At 38.3% G+C, this 19,512-nt stretch overlaps 1 protein-coding gene across 2 annotated transcripts in view; it reads left to right on the forward strand.

Annotated features, from left to right (window-relative positions):
• The first annotated feature begins 758 nt into the window (after positions 1 to 758).
• The window catches only part of LOC145994775 (5-phosphohydroxy-L-lysine phospho-lyase), a 43,706-nt gene continuing 24,952 nt past the window's right edge, over positions 759 to 19,512 (forward strand). Inside the window, exons 1-4 of one of the 2 annotated variants that reach the window (XM_083131029.1) lie at positions 759 to 915; positions 12,580 to 12,698; positions 13,672 to 13,906; positions 17,047 to 17,140. In XM_083131029.1, coding sequence (XP_082987155.1) covers positions 854 to 915; positions 12,580 to 12,698; positions 13,672 to 13,906; positions 17,047 to 17,140 — 510 coding nt within the window. In that variant the 5' untranslated portion in view covers positions 759 to 853. Of the gene's footprint in view, positions 916 to 12,579; positions 12,699 to 13,671; positions 13,907 to 15,582; positions 16,003 to 17,046; positions 17,141 to 19,512 lie in introns of those variants that run through there. The other variant, XM_083131030.1, reaches the window with a different exon arrangement.

The following is a 19,512-nucleotide window of genomic DNA, read 5'->3' on the forward strand; positions in this document are numbered from 1 at the left end:
TGACCCCTTTAGCTTTTACTTCGTAACTGAGTTTGTTGACACCCATCGAGCCACACCCCCCGAAGACGATTGGCGGACAGAAAGGACCAGAAATAGCCGTCAAGGTCAGCCGCCAGTTGGAGTTGCGTTCAGTATAATCGGCTTGAAATTACTTTATTTTTTCTAAGAGTATAATATCGTTTAATAACGGCGATAACATTCCCTAGACTAAATTTGTAGGTGAAAGTATAATAATGAAGGGACATGGACGTCTGGAAGGGGGAGCAAGGATGGTCATACCTCGCCCTTAAAAATCGAATGTCAATCTAAAAGTATATATTTCACACAAATTTGATTTCAGTCATAGTAATTTACGTTAATGCGATAATTGCTAATTGAAGTGGTGATTTTAAAGGGACAACACTATTATCGGGGTAATTACCCCATGGAAAAAATACCTTACTTGTCTCTCCGCGAAAACAAAATTGATTAGGGGGACAATGTTCTCACACAGAATCTTCAATTAAGTTATGAAATTTTCATAACACAAATAATATTTGCTGCAAAATGAAGTAATGTTGAAAGTTACACATTGGGCCCATTATAATTTGGGGGGGGGACTACAGTTTCAGCGCCGCTGGAGACGGATTATATCTTCTCTGTTACGAAAATCCGGGGCAGATAAGCCAGTGGAACGTTAACTCGCCTCGACCAATCGTATTCGTGATAAGTAAACAGCGCATGGCGCAAATCACGTGAGCAGAGGGGGACAAGTGAACATCGATCGGCCAGCTGGGACTTCACTCCAGTTGCTACTCTGTTGCGCTGGTCGCGGAGCCAAGTACTCTCTCCCTGTTGTGCTACACAGGAGAACATGGACTCGCTGGAACGTGTGAACAAGAATGAAACCATCAGGCTACGGAAGCGACACATAGGGTAAGTGAGCATTGCTCTTGTCTTTAATGAGTTAGAAGGAAGACTGTTGCCCTGTGGTTAAATTTAAAACGGTGTTCATGTGTATTCTTAGCTTACGAGACTCTTGTAATGCTTTTATTCTTGTAACCGACATTTGAGAAAATGCATTAAGCCAGAATTCTGACAAAAAATTAGAAGGCTGGGATGTAAAGTGGAGTTGACATTGGTTTGTGGCTGACTTCTTAGTTTCGTTTGCGAGTTTCAATGGGATTGAGCTCTTAAGTTTAGAAGTCAATATACAGGAATTACATGTTTTGAATTTGAATTTTTAAGTCCACATTATGCACAGAAAGGCTAATCGGGACTGGACCCACAGTTTAAAGAGTGATCTGAGCCACTCTGTGCCTCCACCGAGTATCGAACCCGGAACCTCTTGATTACAAGGCGATGACGTTACCACTACGCCATCCAGGAGGTCAATCGTAATTTTTATACGAGGTGTAAGGGGTGACCTTTTGAGAAGGTAGCCACAACCTCACTTCCACGTACCGATAACTGCGATGTTGCGCCGCTGTGGAGGTTTGTGATGTGTCGTCCATATGCGTTAGTTGATTGATATGGTTTATTTTACTTCGATTTTCTGCCACTTCTGGCTGATTATTGCGAGGATGAGGATGAGTGATGATATGATGGAATTGAAGAAGGGACACTCACAAAGAACATTCATGCCCAGGCCGGGATTCGAACCTAGGACTTCTGGTGTCGTAGGGTGATAACCACTCCTTCACGGAGGTGAACCATTTGTGGTGCGATTGTTCCTTGTTCCACTTAATTTTCTCACCATTCATCCCCATCGTCGCGATTACCAAAAAGTGGAAGAAATGCGGCGTTAATAAACTAAAACAAACCAAATATTTAAACGTCAAGAAGGGGGAGGGGACTTTATCATAACAGTTTTAAGTAGCATAATGGTAAACCTAACCTAATTAAGTATTTGTTCGAAGTTTTAGGGGCGTGTTCAATTTACCGCTATAAGGAAAAAGCACCGTCTGAAGTTTCTAATAATAATCTTCTTCATTACTCCGAGCAATGTAATGTTTGCTTCGTCATTGTTACGCGATGCGTATTGCACTCGCTTGGTTAGCCATCATTAAGGAATGGATCAATGTTACTCCAAAAGCAAACGTGAATAGCTTAGCTTGTACTTTAATTCGGAACTACATTACCGCAATGCGCTGCCTTAGGCTGTTTGTAAGCCTTCCCAATAGCGTAACATAACTTTTTAGAATGGTTGGGAGACAAATCTCGGTCTCGTCTCAAAATTCGAGACGAGAACGAGTTGAAACCCTCGATATTTGTCGAGACGAGACCGAGAAAACAAAGAAGTTGAGTTTCTGTTTTAAGTCCACTTTATGAACAGATAGGTTACTCGGGACTGGATCTACACCTCTGCCACCACTCGCCACTTTCACTTATTATACCTTCTCACTCAGCCATCATTTGTCGTTGGTGCTTCTGCTGAATGCGGTATTCTTCGTGTCCCTGGGGTAAAGGATATACTTTGGAGTGGTTAACTATGTTCTGGGAATCTCCGCTTCTACTCAGTTTAAATAAGAAGATAAACGAGTAATATAAGTCTCGGTACCTAAGATAGAACCGAGATGTTTGAAATTAGAGTTTGAGAATCTAGAGAAGTTTTCAAGAAGCATACATAAGTATAATATAGAATAAGATTCATATGATAAATATAAAATAATATATAATAGGAAAAATATAGAGAGAATAATTCAGGGTCCAATAGGGGCCGTAGAAAACTGGAGTGGCCTTCAAATGAAGGCCACCAGGAACAATAGATAGCATGGAATAATATACAGTAAGAGAGAATATAATAATACAGAAAATTTACAAGATGAGAACTGCGGGCGGACCAAGAAGACCCATCACAAGATGCAGAATATAAAATAAAGTGGACTAAAGGCTCTCCCAGAAGCTTAGGGAGTGCCTGGTCATCTTCTGCTGCACAGCATCCACTCGTGTTGGAATCAGGTCTGCACTACGAATCTGCTTCGAGTTCTTCCAGCTGTTTACCTCTAATGGAAGTTATGAAGAAACGTCTTCTTAAGGGAAGTTGGTCCTGTCTCGTAGTACCTGATCTCTTCTTGCTGATGATCTTCCTCAGTGGTCACAGTAATGGCTGATCTCAGTACTCGGGTTGATCTCCTAGGTACATCCTGAGCTGCGACAGTCCTAGGTATAGTAGAGCCAAGAGTTGGGTCACATCTTCTATACTCGAATTCCTCATAGCTTGATATTATATCTGCAAGCTTGTTGACGATAATGAAGGTCTGCTGGCAGCTCGCCATCTGCTGGAATGAGCCTCTTCTTAAATTGGACTGGATCTACAGTTTAAAGTAGGGTCAGAACCACTATGTACTTCCACTGAATATCGAACCTAGCAACCCTGAACAACACTTTGTAAAAAATGGAGGCCGGACGAAACTCGACCTGTACTGCTTGGTTGCATATTATATTCATGATCAGCTCTTGAAGTGGACGATGTTAAGTGTGTGTATGTGTGTGAGGGGGGGGAGGGGATGCTTCTATGTTTATCATGGAGATAATGGGATAACTGGTGGAGTGATTCACTTAAATCTTCATAGCCTGTGGAATATCAACTATTCGCAATTTACAGCACTATTCGGGATAAAATTCCATTCTTAGAGGGTTTGTAGCATCGAAACAAGAAGTGAAACAGAAAAAAAATGTGATAAAGATGTGAAAGTTTGGGCCCTGTTTCGCTGTATATGTTGTTTATCTGTCTTCTATCTATATATCTATATAAAAATGGATGTATGTGTGTGTGTGTATTTGTTTGTTCCAGCATAACTCTCGAACACCTGGAGCAATTTCAACCAAACTTGATACACCTATCACTTGCAATCTGGAAATATATACTGTGGAAGTAAGACACCCCTGGCACCCCTAGGGGTGGAGTGGGAAGGGCTGACATGTAAAAATAATCGAGAACCACCAATATTAAATTCCGCACAGACATCCGTGAATCTATGCAATCCGCATAACGATAGTGTTTCTCGGGTTGTCTAACATTCAGGCTGTGTTGTGAATGGAATCCATAGTTTTCGTGACACTCCCAATGCGGTTCAACTTCATCACCTATCGGCATGGGAGAAGGGGGGGGGGTGAGTGGGGGTAAAAAATAAAATGCCACAAATTACCTAGGTTAGTGTCGAATCCATAGTACGCACTTAGCCAAAACTAAAGCTAGCATATTTTAAGAATGTGAAATCGGGACGTTTTTACTACTCTATTCCTATGTCTCAATGCATGACAGCATGCGCGTGCGCGTACACGTAAATGATACATATGTTATTAATTAATCTACCCTCCGCCTGACTAACATGCAAGAAACAGTTTCTTGCACCTTATCGTTTTCTTTATCTTTCGCAATCAACAATGTTTTGTGGAATATGTGCGTTTGTATGTTTATTGTGACTGAGTAAACACTAGACAATTAAAGAAAAAATAGCTTGCCAAGAAATCGAGACATTTTTGACGTCCCGAATGAGGTCAGGAAAAAGTCGGGACACGGACTGAAAAAAGGGACTGTCCCGACTAAATCGGGACATCTGGTAGCCTTAGCCAAAACTCTAGTTAAATTGAAGCAGAAATTGCAAAAGCGAAAGTTTTCCGCCAGATCTTTGTAGGGTTTACGGAACCGAATTCTAAGATAGTGCCTTTTGAGTAGAGCTACTGGATTCCTTACTCATCGACCTTGAAATGAAACAAGGATAAGAAACCACGTATTATACTAGTAATGAAGCGGTAGATTTTCAGGCTTCAGCAGTTCGCAATCCAAAGTACAGGTCTTGCGTTTTCACCCGATCCGATACGTCTCATTTTTCAAGGGCACCTTTACACAGCAAGCTGAAGTTCAACATAGCTAGTGCTCTAGTGAATTATAATAAAATGAAAGGGGCGATCCTTTCTGAAGTTGCCCAAACGTTAAAACTCTCTTCCACGTATCACAGCATGGATTGCATTCTTACAGACTAAACAGGCTCCCGCGTCTGGCCTCCCAGTCAACAAAAATTATCTGCGAGGTTCATGTTGCGTACTGCCCACGTGAGTTCGTGACGTAATTTCATCAATTTCATGCTGCCACTTCTCACTCCAATCTTCACGATTAGCCAAAACTGGCAGAAATGCGAAATAAAATAAAACAATTAAATTGTTTGTTATTGCCGCCTAAGACAGATTGATATACGGAGTTCATAAGATATTCGGGAAAATCAACACCATATTTTCATTCTCACATTAAAATCTTTCACAAGAAGACCGAGTAAATTTATATTTTTAAATACTTTAATTTTTAAATTTCAATTTGAAGAGAATGACAAGTATAGTTGTTGCAAAATGCAATAGCAATATTTGAAAACAGAAAATTGTTTGTGTGAAAAAATGAATGAGTCATTTTGTTTTCAATACATTAATAGATTTTAGCTGGATTTAATAGCAAGAACACTATATCTGAGAGAGAGTGAATTTCCTTGTATTACATAATATACATTCCTTGTTTGACTCCGAACCTATCAATGTATAGTTTTCCCCTTCCCCAAAAAGCAAAAAGGTCAATGCACCTACTGATCAAAATATGCAGCAAATAAGCAGACACGGAAATAAATTCACTACGTTGATACAAACGAATTCCAAGAGAGGAAGGAGACCAATTTTCAGGACAAAACCAGGAAGTAAAACGAATATGGATATCCGTGTCCGTCGTGCTTTTCTTTTGTCTTTATTTGCGTGATGTCATCTGTTATAAGGCAAATAACGAAACTGGTATTAGGAGCACGTAAGCGGTGTTCACGGCTAATGCGTAGACAAGAGTTCACTTGTTTGTACGGTCACGTGCAAAGGTGTACAGGAGTGGAGACATAAAGCGAAGACAAAGGTGACTGCGATCTGCAAACCGCATAACACAAGATATTTACATGTTAAAAATATGAAAAATATATAGATAAAAATATTTAATTAAATCTGTGTATGCTATATAATTATCTTTAATATTTTTTAAAAAATAATAAGTTTTAATATGACGCCTGTTGTTAACAACTCCAAAGCTCGAATGGAAATTCTTCGTTTTCTATCCATCTCTCCACGAAATAGTCCAAAAATTCAGAAAGTTTTTCATTGTCAGGCACTCTGGAATGTATTTCCAGCCAGCCGTCGGGAACATCCTCAGGCCGAAGAAACGCCAAAGCAGCACACATGCGGATGATCATTCTCATTTCTTCGTTCTTCATATACTCACAAGCAAGTCCCAAACCTAATCTGTGTCCCAAAATGTCCTTACTGAGAGAAAGCGGACCTAGCGGGCGGAGAGGAAGGTTCTGTGGTCATTGCCTCAGGGGAGGGAGGGAGGGAGGGAGAGAGGGGACAGCGGGTCACGCGCAGCTAATAGGCTGGTGGCGATTGTCACAAATTTTAAGCTGGTGGCGAATGACATGTATTCGATACAAATATCGAAATTAGTAAATGTCGATTCAGTGCAGAACAATCAGACTGATACTTATTTATGAGAACTCCCATTAATCCTCAATGGTGGTGTAAAACGACTATCGGAAACGAGATATTATGAATTTGAAAGTCGTTAGTTTTTGAAGAAAAAAGCCTAGAAAAGCAAACTACTACTAACGAGTGCATTTCAGATTTTAACAGAAGCACAGGCCACGCCAGGATCTAAAATCTTTGGGTGCATGTTGGGTACCGAGCTTGCTGCGAGAGAGGGGTGCAAAATTTATATAGTAATTGAAAACACAGGAATTTATATATTTAGTTAACCTCACACAGTGACTCAGCGTGTCAGCGTTATTTATTGTTTGCAGCAATGTTGCACTTAGGCTTGCATTATTGATTTTTACCCTACACACATTAAAAGTATAAAGTTAATATTTATTTGCTTTTTAATTATTAAAAAAGCTAGGAATTATTATTAATTGCTTGAAATTTGTTATTTGAATAACGACTATTCACAAGAAAAGAGTAATTTCGAAAATAATTTATATAATCAACTAATTATATAAAACAGTAACAAAAATCATGTTTTGAAATCGATCGTTTTATGAATAGTAATTAAAAAACAATAGTTATATTTTACAGAGCCTAATGGAGACTGGATTACACTTTGGACATGCATATCAGTCACCTAAATTACTGAAGCAGATCACTTTATTGCAAAATGTTCTGTTGTAAACTCGCTTCCATACATATTCATTTATAATTTTTCTTACTACTGTATTACTATTTAGATGAAAACTAGGGGTGCGGAAGGAGTCACTGACAACGGGTATGCAAGCAGCCCCTCTGACCCCACGCGCCTGCGAACAGGACTATACATATCATACAGCAGTCAGAAAAGGGCATTTGCTTTGATTGATTTAGTTTATTTTACTTTGCATTTTTGCCACTTTTGGCTAATCGCGAAGATGATGATGAGGGATGATGTGATGAAATTAATGAAAGGCCAAGAATCGAACCCGGGACCTGTGGCGTCGGAAAGGGACATTTGCAAACATGTAATAAAAAGGGACCGAGTGCTGGGCCTATATAATTTTTAATGAATGTTGAAAGAAGGTAGAGAAAATACTAAGTGCAATTATATCAGTAAGGACAATTTTAATATGCATTGATCGTTGCTCGTGCATCTTAAATTAGGTTCAGACAAGTTTTATATTACACACTACTTTCGAAACCCCTGAAGTTGAACCAGTTTCGACTAAGTCCTTCGGCAGGCGTTGTTTTTCCTTCTGCAAATTTTTGCAGGCAGGAAGAGTTGATTATATACCATACTCAACGGCAGTTGCACAACAAGCCACTTTCCAAAGCATGATTTATGTCTTGAATTTCAATGAAACTGGTTTTCGTCCATCCAAACACCAGGTAGCGGGTCAGTCCTATGTCTGGGCATCCTCAAATAGATTAGCCTACTTTGCAAAGTGCAAGTGACAAAGTAAAGAGCTTCTCTCCAGACATTAGGAGGCTAACTGAAGTCCACAACATGCACAAGAGAGATTTCATCACCATTGTGTGTGCTAGAGGGGGGAATTAAAATTCAGCAATTTATCCCTGATTTTCAGTGCAGACGATGTACGTTCGATTTTGGACTATGTGAATATAAATTTCGAGTTATAGTCGACGCGCTAGCTACGTTAACGACCGGCTGGATTTGAAGTCCACGGAGCTCGCCCACGAGCTCCAACAATCACATTCAACGCAAAGTGTTGCCACACATCTACTCTACGCCACCTTGTCCCTCCGCGCACAAGCACCTTCCCACGGTCTCCACATTGAAGTTGCAAAGTACGGCAACAGCGTAACCGCAGTCATGTGACTGAGACTCCACGTGGAGTAGACGAGCAGAATGACAGCTGCGCCCATTGGCTCAAGGACTCCACGTGGAGTAGACGAGCAGAATGACAGCTGCGCCCATTGGCTGAAGGTTGAGTGTGATTGGACGAAAACAACTCGCCCGCTATTTATCCCCACCCACGTTTGTGGCGGCGGCTTTCTTCAGTTCTTTGACGTTAACGAAGTAAACGCGTGGACTATAAAATATTCATAAATCAAACAAATGGTGTTGGGTTACCAGCATAAGCGTGCGCAGAACTTCTAATTGAGGGGGGGGGGGGCAAAAACCTTGATGAAAGTTCCGTCAGGAAAGAAAAACCTCATTCCATCTCACTGTTCTAGTGTATTGATGAATACGAAACAGGGGCGTATATAGTGTGTGGCCGAATTCACTGGGAATCTCCTTAGTGTAATTTTAGGCGTATCATATATGTGTGTGTGTGTGTGTGTGTGTGTGTGTATTAAACGCAGCAACATAGGCGACGAATAAACCTGTGAGATTGATTGTTAATAATTATACATTTTCCAGAGAACGAAGCGGGATAGTTCAAGTACGTACATAGGAAATAATGCACACCCTTACCCTGTAGTTACTTGGAACTTTCTTCGGCTTGAAAATACTTCATTTTCCTTAAGAGTATAATATCGTTTAATAACGGCGATAAGATTCCCAAACGCTAAATTTCTAGGTGAAAATATATAGGGGCATGGACGTCTGGAAAGGGGAGCAAGGATGGCCTACGCCCCTGGAAAGTGAAAGTCAACGTAAAAGTATATTTCACACACATCATTTGATTTCAGACAGTAATTTACATTAATTATAATTAATTAATCCATTATAGTGTTGCCCTTTCAAAAAACACAACTTGAGTTTGAAATTATCACGTTCCCGCATCCGCATTATAATAGAGGGCAACATCATAATAGAGGCAATATGAGGCGTTTAACCCCATAGAAAAAATATCTTGCCTGCCCCTCGCTGGAAAAAAAATCTGTAAAATGTCCATGATTAGGGCTGCCTTCAACCCCCCCCCCCCACCTTGCGCACATCTATGGTTACCAGCCAGGTTAATTCTGCTTTAGCGTCTGTTTTGAGCACATCCATTACTTTCATAATCAGGGATGCGCTCGAATTGATGCGCTTGAAACGTTGAATGCTAATGCCAAATTAACCTGGCTGGTAACCCGAGAGCACTTGTTCGAATCACGTTGCCAGGAAAGCTGAAATTCCAACAGTAAAACAGGCCATCATAAAATATTTTAGGGTGAGGCTACGGAAAATTTGGGTAGTGGGCAGTGGCTAAGGGCATGTAAATAAATCACTGTCAAGATGGATGCTGGTTCAAAGTTCGAAATTCTCAGATGAAATATAATCCCAAGTTCACAAGGAATAAGTGCGTATTTAAGCATACATAATTCTTGTCTTTCTTTTTACAGTAACGATCCTATAAGAAAGTGGTGGATGAGCCGAGAGAACTAGGGTATTTCCGGGATACTGTTACATTTTATGTACCCATCAATACCACAAAAATACATATTTAGGCTAATATAGCATATAAATACTTTACCCAGCTTCACTTGTTTGCTGGGAAGGTAAAAGGGTGGACTATAGGTCTTTTCCACTCTTACGGCGGCCGGTCCTAGTTCTGGTAAGGGCAATGGGCAGCGGGGATTACGCCGCAGACCAACAGCAGTGGCGTCGAGAGACACGACGCGGCAGGAAGAAGTACTACGTAAACCTCGTTCTACTGACTGCTGCGTTTCTTATCGTGCTGGATTGGTCACTTCCCCGCCCCCACTTCCCTTGCCACATTAGGATCGGCCACCGTAACAGTAGAAAAGACCTTTAGTCGGCCAGGATTGGAAGTTGGGGAGATTTCAACGTACGTACTTGCCTCCTTGATTGATTTGGTTTATTTTACTTCGCATTTCTGCCACATTTAGCTTATCGCGAAGATGAGGATTGAGTGATGATATTGATGAAGGGACATTCACAAATAACACCAATGCCCAGGCCTGGATTCGAACCCGGGCCCTCTGGCGTCGTAACGTGCTATGCTAATCACTCTGCCTTCTGCCTGGCCTTTTCAGTTATTTCGTGTCATACTTATTTAGTTGTTGTTAGAACACTATCTTGAAGTGAATTTGCACGCACCATGCTTATAATTTTGAAATGTGTGACCTAACAGTATTTTTGCATTCTTTTCCCCCTTGGCAACTGGCATGGCTTTTAACATAAAGATGGGTCATTCACTACATAAGAAGCTTAGAGTCAAGCAAGGTTGTAGATTTCGCAATGTTGGCAACAAGCACAAGCAAAGATCATAGTGATAAATTATCTCGCACACATTTTGTAATATCTTCCTCTTTTCGAAACGAAGCTGCGTGGAAACTTACCGAGGAGAACCTATTTTGTTTTTGTTTACTTGTCTATATCTGTGTCTATTTGCACAGCGTCTGGCAGACCTTTAGTAACATCTACAAAACAAGGGTCTGTAGAACCTGTAAGATAACTTGATGAGTTGATACGTTCGTGTTCTTGAATAATGCCCCTGAACCTACAAGTAATGCTTATCACTCGCATACGACTCATTCTTCAGTTGATACGATCCGTTTCGAAAACGTGAGTCAAAGTTCAGTGGATTTCATAATCACTGTTGATTCAAGTGAGTTGTAAGGATCACTGAAACATTCTACCATGAACTTATCTAAGGTCAATTAAAAAGTACAAGTATCTTACAAGTTGACAAAAAATGCAGTAACCCAAAGGTTATGTGTTGGAGGAAATGCCTAATTCATTATAAGCTTATTGTTCGCTAATCACTTTTCAAATCGCGGAGGGACGGGAACTTCAGAACTTTTTTTTCATTCATTTTTTTAGTAGTGATCAGATTTCATGTCCCATAATACATAACGACAAAAACATTTTGAAATGTAATAAGACTATTTAATGTAGAGCCGAAGCCAATCTCAGTTGAGTAGTTAACGTAGCTGCTGCGAATGCAGGGATCATTCGTTGTTATTGTTCCTTAATCTATTTAATGAATTCACCATTTATCCTCATCGTCGCGGTCAGAAACCGCCGTTAGGGGTGTGCTGCCGCACAGGCCCTCGCGCATCCTACATGTTTAAGGAACGTAAATTTGAATCTGGATTAAGGAAAGGTTAAAACAGAAAAAAAACATGCGTTTTGAAAAGTCTGAAAGATGCTTTCGAAAAATGTTACTACCGTTAAATACCGTTCAACAATGCATGAATTGAGTGACCAGTCGGTTTTTCTGGTAGCTGCTTCTCTCGGCTAGTATCCTTGTTTTCTTAGTGCTCGTAGCGCCGAAACAAGGCATCAACTAGCAAAAATATTTTAATGAAAAGTGTTTGTCTTGTTCACTACACATTTTGAAATTTGAATTGTGGTTCACAGCGAAACCTTCTTCATCGTTGTCTGTCAGTCATATTTGCACTGCAACTTCCAGGCTTTTCGATCTTGCGCCTTACGCTTCAGATCAGTACATAAGATCCACATAATCTATTTTCTGACATCTTCCTCGAACCTTTTTCCCGTTACCCATTTCTTTCACTCCGTCTTTTAGCCGGCGGCGGTTCCTTCATGGCCAGTTTCTTCTTTTGTTTTCTTGATCAGTTATTGCCCCTCTTTCACCAACCCTTTCCAACACAGTGGTTTCGATCCAACTTTGAACTGTAGGCCCAGTCCTGATTAGCATTTCTGTGCATAAAGTGGACTTAGAACAACAATTCAAATAAATTCAAACACAACATCAACACGCTATTCAAGTGTAGAATTTTTATGAAAAATGGGATTTGTCAATATTTTTCACTTTCAAAATGTAAGGACCTAATGTTTTCTGACGACACCCCTGTTATAAGGATTATCTTATCCTGAACCTGGTACAGATATATTAGGATCCCATACACCCAGTGCTCAAAAGTGCAGAGGGATGCAAGGGGATGGTATACCTCCAGCCAGGCGAGAGTTTACACAAAGATCCCCAGCTGTCTTGTTGCCTGGATGTTAAACATAGGAGCACCTCCCCCCCGCCCCAATTAGTCCAAGGACTGGAGCAAACATAAGCTTGCCTACCTAACAATTTTCACTTCGAGCACACTCAAAGTCAAAACCAAAATCGAAGATGTTACTTCACTCTAAATATAATGTTTACAACATGAACTAAGTTTGAACTGATGTTGATTAGTTTTTATCATAATTTTACTGTGCTTATATATATATTTTTTTTGCAGCGGGTCCTGTAAGCTATTCTTCAGGGACAATCCTTTGAAGATTGTACGAGCTGAAGGGCAGTACATGTATGATGAGAGAGGCCAACAGTATTTAGATTGTGCCAACAATGTAGCTCATGGTGAGTTTCATTCTCCAACTTTTAATATTCTCATAACTTTTCCTTTATATTACAAATTATGACACATAATCAAATGGTATATTTTAGGCTTTTGAGGTACACTAACAAATTCATTGCAAGTTCTGAAACCACTTAAAATATTACTAGTTCACTTCTCATTATTTTATTTCTCCATGCACTTTGTTGTGTCTAAGAAGGAAATTAATGTTAAATAATACTGTAATTGAAAATTCTCAGACAGTTCTACAAGTATAAGGGAGTACTGGAGTACATTGTATCACTCAAAATTTTTAGGAGGGGTAAAGAATACCCCATACCCATTCATTCACATTGTATCCCCTGAAAATTTGTCTAGAACAAGTGCACTGCAAATCGTTATAGTTGCTAGAAGTAGATTTTAATTGTATAAAACATGATTATTTTGCATACATTAGCTCCAAAAGCATCAATTCTCATTAACAAATATTATTCAAATTTTTTAAAAAAATGCTGCCATGTTTTCAATACAGAGATTTTTTGAACGAGATGTCAAGAAATGTTAATTTTCAAATGGTGTGAAGTTAGAAAACACTTTGACCTAATTTGAAAGCTAAATAAATGGAAAAGTCTAATAAACCAAAAACATGTTCTCTAGGTTCAGTTTCTGAGGTTATACCAGTATTTTGAAAACAGCAGTCTTTTTAAATGTGTATATTGTTTAGCACGGTGGAGGTGTTCACATGTGTGTGTGTGAGAGAAAGACTTTTTATTCAAGTGAACTTTGTACCTCCTCAAATAGAAAACATCCTCTGCACTATTGCTCTCATATAATGTAATATTATATGTACTACACACACACACAGATATATATATATATATATATATATATATATATATATATATATATATATATATATATATATATATATATTGCAGTAATAAACAATGACTTTAGACATGTACTAAGTACTAAGCACCTTGTAAATCTTTCCAGTTGGACACTGCCATCCACACGTTGTGAAAGCAGGGTGCGAGCAGATGGCAATTCTCAACACAAACAACAGATTTCTCCATGACAACCTTGTGCTTTATGCGAAAAGACTCACCAAGTTGTTGCCTGATGCATTGTCTGTTTGCTATTTTGTGAATTCTGGTTCAGAGGCAAATGATTTGGCATTGCGTCTTGCAAGATCTCACACCAAAAACTATGATGTCATCACATTGGACAAGTATGTATTCTCTCTATTTTGTAAAAATATTTCCTTTTAAATTTAAATAGTGCAGGGGGAAACATCTTCAAATTCACATTTATTTAGAACATACATGTGGAACATAGGTTGATAATATAATATTAATTAGTTAGTAAAATAAGCTTTAGGTCACACAAATTAATCTAACAGTTTTCATTACTAAATGTGGGGCACAGGTTCAATTTCCGTATCTCAGGTTTGGATTTCACCATAGGTCTAACCCCAATTAACCTATCTGCACATAAAGTGGATTTAAAATTTGCTTTGTAAAGATAAATGGGCACTGTATTGAAATCAACAACTGTCATGCTTAAATTTCTGCATTTTGTATTTTTGTTATTTTATGTCGTTTTTCTGCCATTTTTGGCCAATGTAACAATGAGTATGAGTGATGGTAAAATGAAATTGATGAAGAGACACTCATAAACAACATCCATGTCCAAGTTGGGACTTAACTTCAATAGTGAGAACAAAAGTCAACTACTTATTGTGCTCTGCTGCCGAGCCAGTTTTCAATTTTTCTCTCTCTTTCTCCCTCCCGCTCTCTGTCACCCCTACTATTTTCAGCTTAAATGAAAATCCAAGTGCAGTATTATCCATCCAAATGTTATAGTGCAACAACTTGTTTTTGTGTATAAGTATGTATGAGGGAACTCGGTGATTTTCTTTTTGAGTTAGATGAACACCCAAAAATATTAGTCCTGATTACCCGTTTCTTGGAACGTTTAAATTGAAGAATGCAAAGATCCTTGGCTGCTTTGGCCAGTCAGCATACAAACGAGGATCAGTGTAGCACACACACTGGGAGAACTGTATGTCCACAACCATTCAGGGTCTAACCGTTGCACGTAAGCGGCACTGAAGGAGCATTGCATCTTTTGGGCTTGATTCCCAGCGGTATCAATCCTTTGACCAGGTGGAGCTTGGGCCACTGCAAATTAATCCTCCCTGGCAACCTATATAGAAAAACAGTCTTGATGTGACCACTTGACGAATTGGAACCTGGGCCACTCATAACTCTCCCTGGCAACTCCATGTACAAGGGGTCCTTGTAACCAACAGACAAGGTGGAGCCTTGGCCACCGAGAATAATCCTACAAGGCATCAATTTATTCTCTATATAGACACCATCCCCAAACACATCATGTGTCCAGGGATTGCAATGTGATTTAGTAGATCACACACTATCCTGAAGAAGGAGGCAGAATCAGCCTCCGAAACGTTGGTAATATTAAAAATAACACAGTGGTTAAAGGTCCAAAACTAAGAAAGTTTCAGCAAAGAAGTTATTTACTTTTTAATTTCTTTTAAAGTAATATTAATTTGATACTGTTATGTCATCAATCTCTTATTTCAAATATTTTACGTCACATTGGTGGTTTAACATATTGCATACTGGACAATGCAATCTTGCCACCAATGTTGTGAGTGTCCTTGACCATTTTCATCTAATCATCTTTTATTCTCATAATTGCAATTAGCCAAAAGGGGAAGAAAAGTGAAGTAAATAAAGAAAATACAATTTCAAACCAAATAAATATATATTATATAATTTTGAATTTGTGAATGTAATATTAATTCAAATTATAATTTCAGGAAATTATATTTGAGTAATAAAAATCTTTCTAATTTTTTGTTAATTTTTCATTTCAGCTAAATATTTATATCAGGTGAAGATAATGCAGAGAACGTTGCTCAGAGAGAGAGGCACGGTGAAGTGAATTATTCTCTTGCTTGTTGGAGTCAATTTCCTTTGATTTTCAGCTACTCTTTATTATCCCCATTGAAGAATTTAAATGTACTCAGCATTGCATAAAAATGCAAGCTCTATGCATAGTTGAAGGAGATGAATGTCTAAGATCATTTTGTACAAAGTTAAAAAATAAACAAAGATGTGTTTGTATCTCAAAATTGTTAAGAAAAGCAGTTGTACAACTGGCTTAACATTTATTGATGTGTAATTTTGTAACTTGTACGTGTGGGACAAATCAGAAGATCAGAGTCATATTTGCTTCACAAGTGAGAGGCATTCAGAAGTCAGACCACCCAAATCAAAAATGCACCCTGCATAACATGTAAGTTAATCAAATCTCTTGTTGAATTGATATTTTTCTGCAATTACTTTTCTTTGTCAGTAGCTTTGATGTTTAGCATGGTATTTTATTTTTCAGTTACATCTATATTGGATTTAGGGACTGCAAGTGTTGTTCCTTAATTCCTAATTGAATTCTAACAAAAAGTACAGAAAATTGATGATTTAAATCTGAAAGGTATAGAGTGTTCATATACAGAATACTAAAATGTAGGTTTTGAAAATGTCTGGAAACATTTACGGCAAAGAAGCTACAGCTATGTGGAAATTGCAATATACATGCATTATCAAAACTTTGATGAGGATTGTTCTAAATGTTGAAAGTGATAAGGAGTCTGTGAGAAAATTAGATGGGATTTATCATCTGTTTTGCTGAAATATGTGTGGAAAAAAATCAGTAAAATTAAATCTTCTTACTGAATATATACAGATAATACCACATCCACTCTGAGACAGTAACATACAAAAACTACTTTTCTTACATTGTTAATTATTTTTTTCAGTTCTGTTGATTTCTTTCTCATTTCACTTTTTGTGCCCACAAGCAAATATAACATTTTAGAACCTGATTCATAAATATGAAAACAAAATATATCTACTAAGAATAAGATTTTTAAAATCACTGTTCAAATTAGCATCAAAATGCATAATATTTCCATACATATTTGAGAGTGTGTGTATATTTCTTATGTTGCAGGTAAATATATGTATATTTTTTAAAAAATCTTGTGTTAGAAAGAAAACAACATTTGCATATTGTTTTTCTTGTATGTCTAACTTGAAATCTAGTGTTTCTTTTAGGGTTTCATTTTACTATTTCTTGCTAGTTGTTGTGACCAGATCATAGTTCCTTCCCAGGAAGGACGACGATAGAAAATGATTGATTGTAATGCATGTGCACACAAGGACATTCCATGTAAAATATTTTCAGCTCCTAATGGAATTTAAACCTACATGCTCTGTGTACGACTTAAAGAAAAATCAATCTGATATGATATCTAACTAAGTATATTGGAATTTCTTCTAGTGCTTACCATGGTCATCTCTCCACACTCATTGATATTTCACCTTATAAATTCAACCACCCTGGGGGCCATGGAAAACCAGAATGGGTGCATGTGGTAAGTGACAATCAAATTTTAATATTTGGCATTATTTAGTATTTAGCTGTTTTTACATTTTCTTAAATATGATCAGGGGCGGATCCAGGATTCAGTTTTTTTTTTGGGGGGGGCACCAATTTGCAAAAGTGTACACATAAATACTAATGAAGATTGCAGTACTACTTTAAATTAAATTTTACCATGGTGAAACAAGTCTTTTATACTTTAATATTTCTTTAAGTACCAATTCCAGTCATCTGTACATGCAGCCAAGTTATTAAGAACAAATATATTTAAAAATTACATTGTAAAAAAAACAATATATTAAAAATAGCGTATTCCTCATGAACACAGAAACGCACAAGTTACAGAAGTATTTTCATATTAAAAACAGTCTGTTTTACTTCATTTCTTAATTATTTTTTGCTTTATAGTTAGTTTAATGTAGCTCCCAAGTCCTTTTCAGTAACATGCATGATACATGATAAAGCTGCTAGTAATTTGGACACCAGTTTAACTTTTCAATCATGAAATAATTTTAACTTACTAAAGACATTTAACTGACCCTACAAATACTGTAGCTGTAGTTTTCGTGAATGTTTTCTTGCAAATATGTCAATAACCACCTCTGGTTTCACTTCGTATTTGTCTTTATGGATGTTCAGAAGAGCAAAACCATTCAATCGTTCATTACCCATTGTAGATCTAAGGTAGGTCTTGATTTTTCGCAGATTGGAGAATGAACGCTTAGCTGTAGCCGCACACACAACAGGTGAAGCAAACTTCTAATGTTGGGATACAAGGAAGAAAATTCATACGCCTCTGCTGGACTATCTGGGGTAGATTTTTCCAATAACCAGAATTGTCTCCATAACTTGAGTTCCCCTTCTAATGCTGAAATAGGCTGCACATCATCTTCATAAAATTTAGCAGCCTCAATTATACCGTGCGTTCATTTCGATCTTCGGCCGAGAGATCGGGAGAAGCGTGGCGGGCGGCGCTGACGGAGATGCCGACATTTGCGGCCTGTAATGCCCGCTTATTTTTATGGACATATGCAGACATTTATATAAATATTGCAAAACGAGCACTAACCTTTGTTATAAGAGTACGGTTTTAATTTTTGTACCTTAGTGGCTGTATGTGCTGATGATTTTGACATGCCCATCTCCTGTGAAACACGGCGTAGAGGTTTGTTTGGAGAACGTTCTAACGCTGCACCAATTTCATCGAGTTTTGCTTCAGTTAGAATCACTCGTTTTTGCTTAGGTGTTTTAAAATTTAACGATCCAGTTTATCGTAATTTAAGGACAAGATGTCTAACCGTATCTCTATGTGGAGGTGAAACGCTTGGGAATTTATGTACAAATTGCCTACACACTTCCCGACACGAGTCTGTTTTCACGTGTCATACATAAAAATTCTTTGTTCTAAAGTGAAACTTGAGCTGGCATTCCAATCGTCTCACTGACACAACACACACACACACTGCAATAACACAAGTAACGACAAGTAACCAAGAATAACACTCTTGCGCACAGTACGAAATTAACACGCTCTTGGTATACATCTGCTCGCCACTATATTCACAGCTCTGTCTTAATCTAGTCGTGAAGGAACAAAAACTCGAGCTCGGAGATTTCGGATTGCAAGGAAGCTCACGAAAACCATTGACTTTTGACGGTTTCGTCTGCAGGGTAATCTTGATACAGTGTTGCACATTCGAAACCTCCAAACGATCCCCATCGATACAAAACTTTTTCAAGGATATAAACTTAAGCAGGACGTTACTGGTCAAAACTATGATTAAAATGTTTTATTATCTGTGGCTCTTAACATCGTTTCTAAAGCGTATTTATTTGTGTGATGAATTACAGAAGAACTTTTGCGTGTTATAACACAGGTTAGTGCTCGTTTTGCAATATTTATATAAATGTCTGCATAGTCCATAAAAATAAGCGGGCATTACAGGCCGCAAATGTCGGCATCTCCGTCAGCGCCGCCCGCCACGCTTCTCCCGATCTCTCGGCTGCAGATCGAAATGAACGCACGGTATCTTTAGCTTGGTCATCTTCTTCAACAATGAATTTCGGAATTACTTTCTGTAGAGTGCTTAAGACTTCAATCTGGTTTCTTTGAAATCTATAATCAAATTCAGATATTAAATAATCGAGAAAAGGGATGAACACAACACATCTGAAATAATCAATGACATTCTTTGAGGGAATATTTGACCTATGTCTTTGATTCTGTGCAATTCTTAGGATTTTTACATCAACATTCAGCTGTTCAGCAAGTGCTTTACTTTCCTGAAAGACTTTATCAAACTCTTGAGCACTATTCTTTCTTATATCCAATAGAGATGAGTAAACAAGCTGAACCAAGTTTGA

This window comes from Lepisma saccharinum, chromosome 11, assembly GCF_977018435.1.
Source record: "Lepisma saccharinum chromosome 11, izLepSacc3.1, whole genome shotgun sequence".
NCBI classification, from domain to species: Eukaryota; Metazoa; Arthropoda; class Insecta; order Zygentoma; family Lepismatidae; genus Lepisma; species Lepisma saccharinum.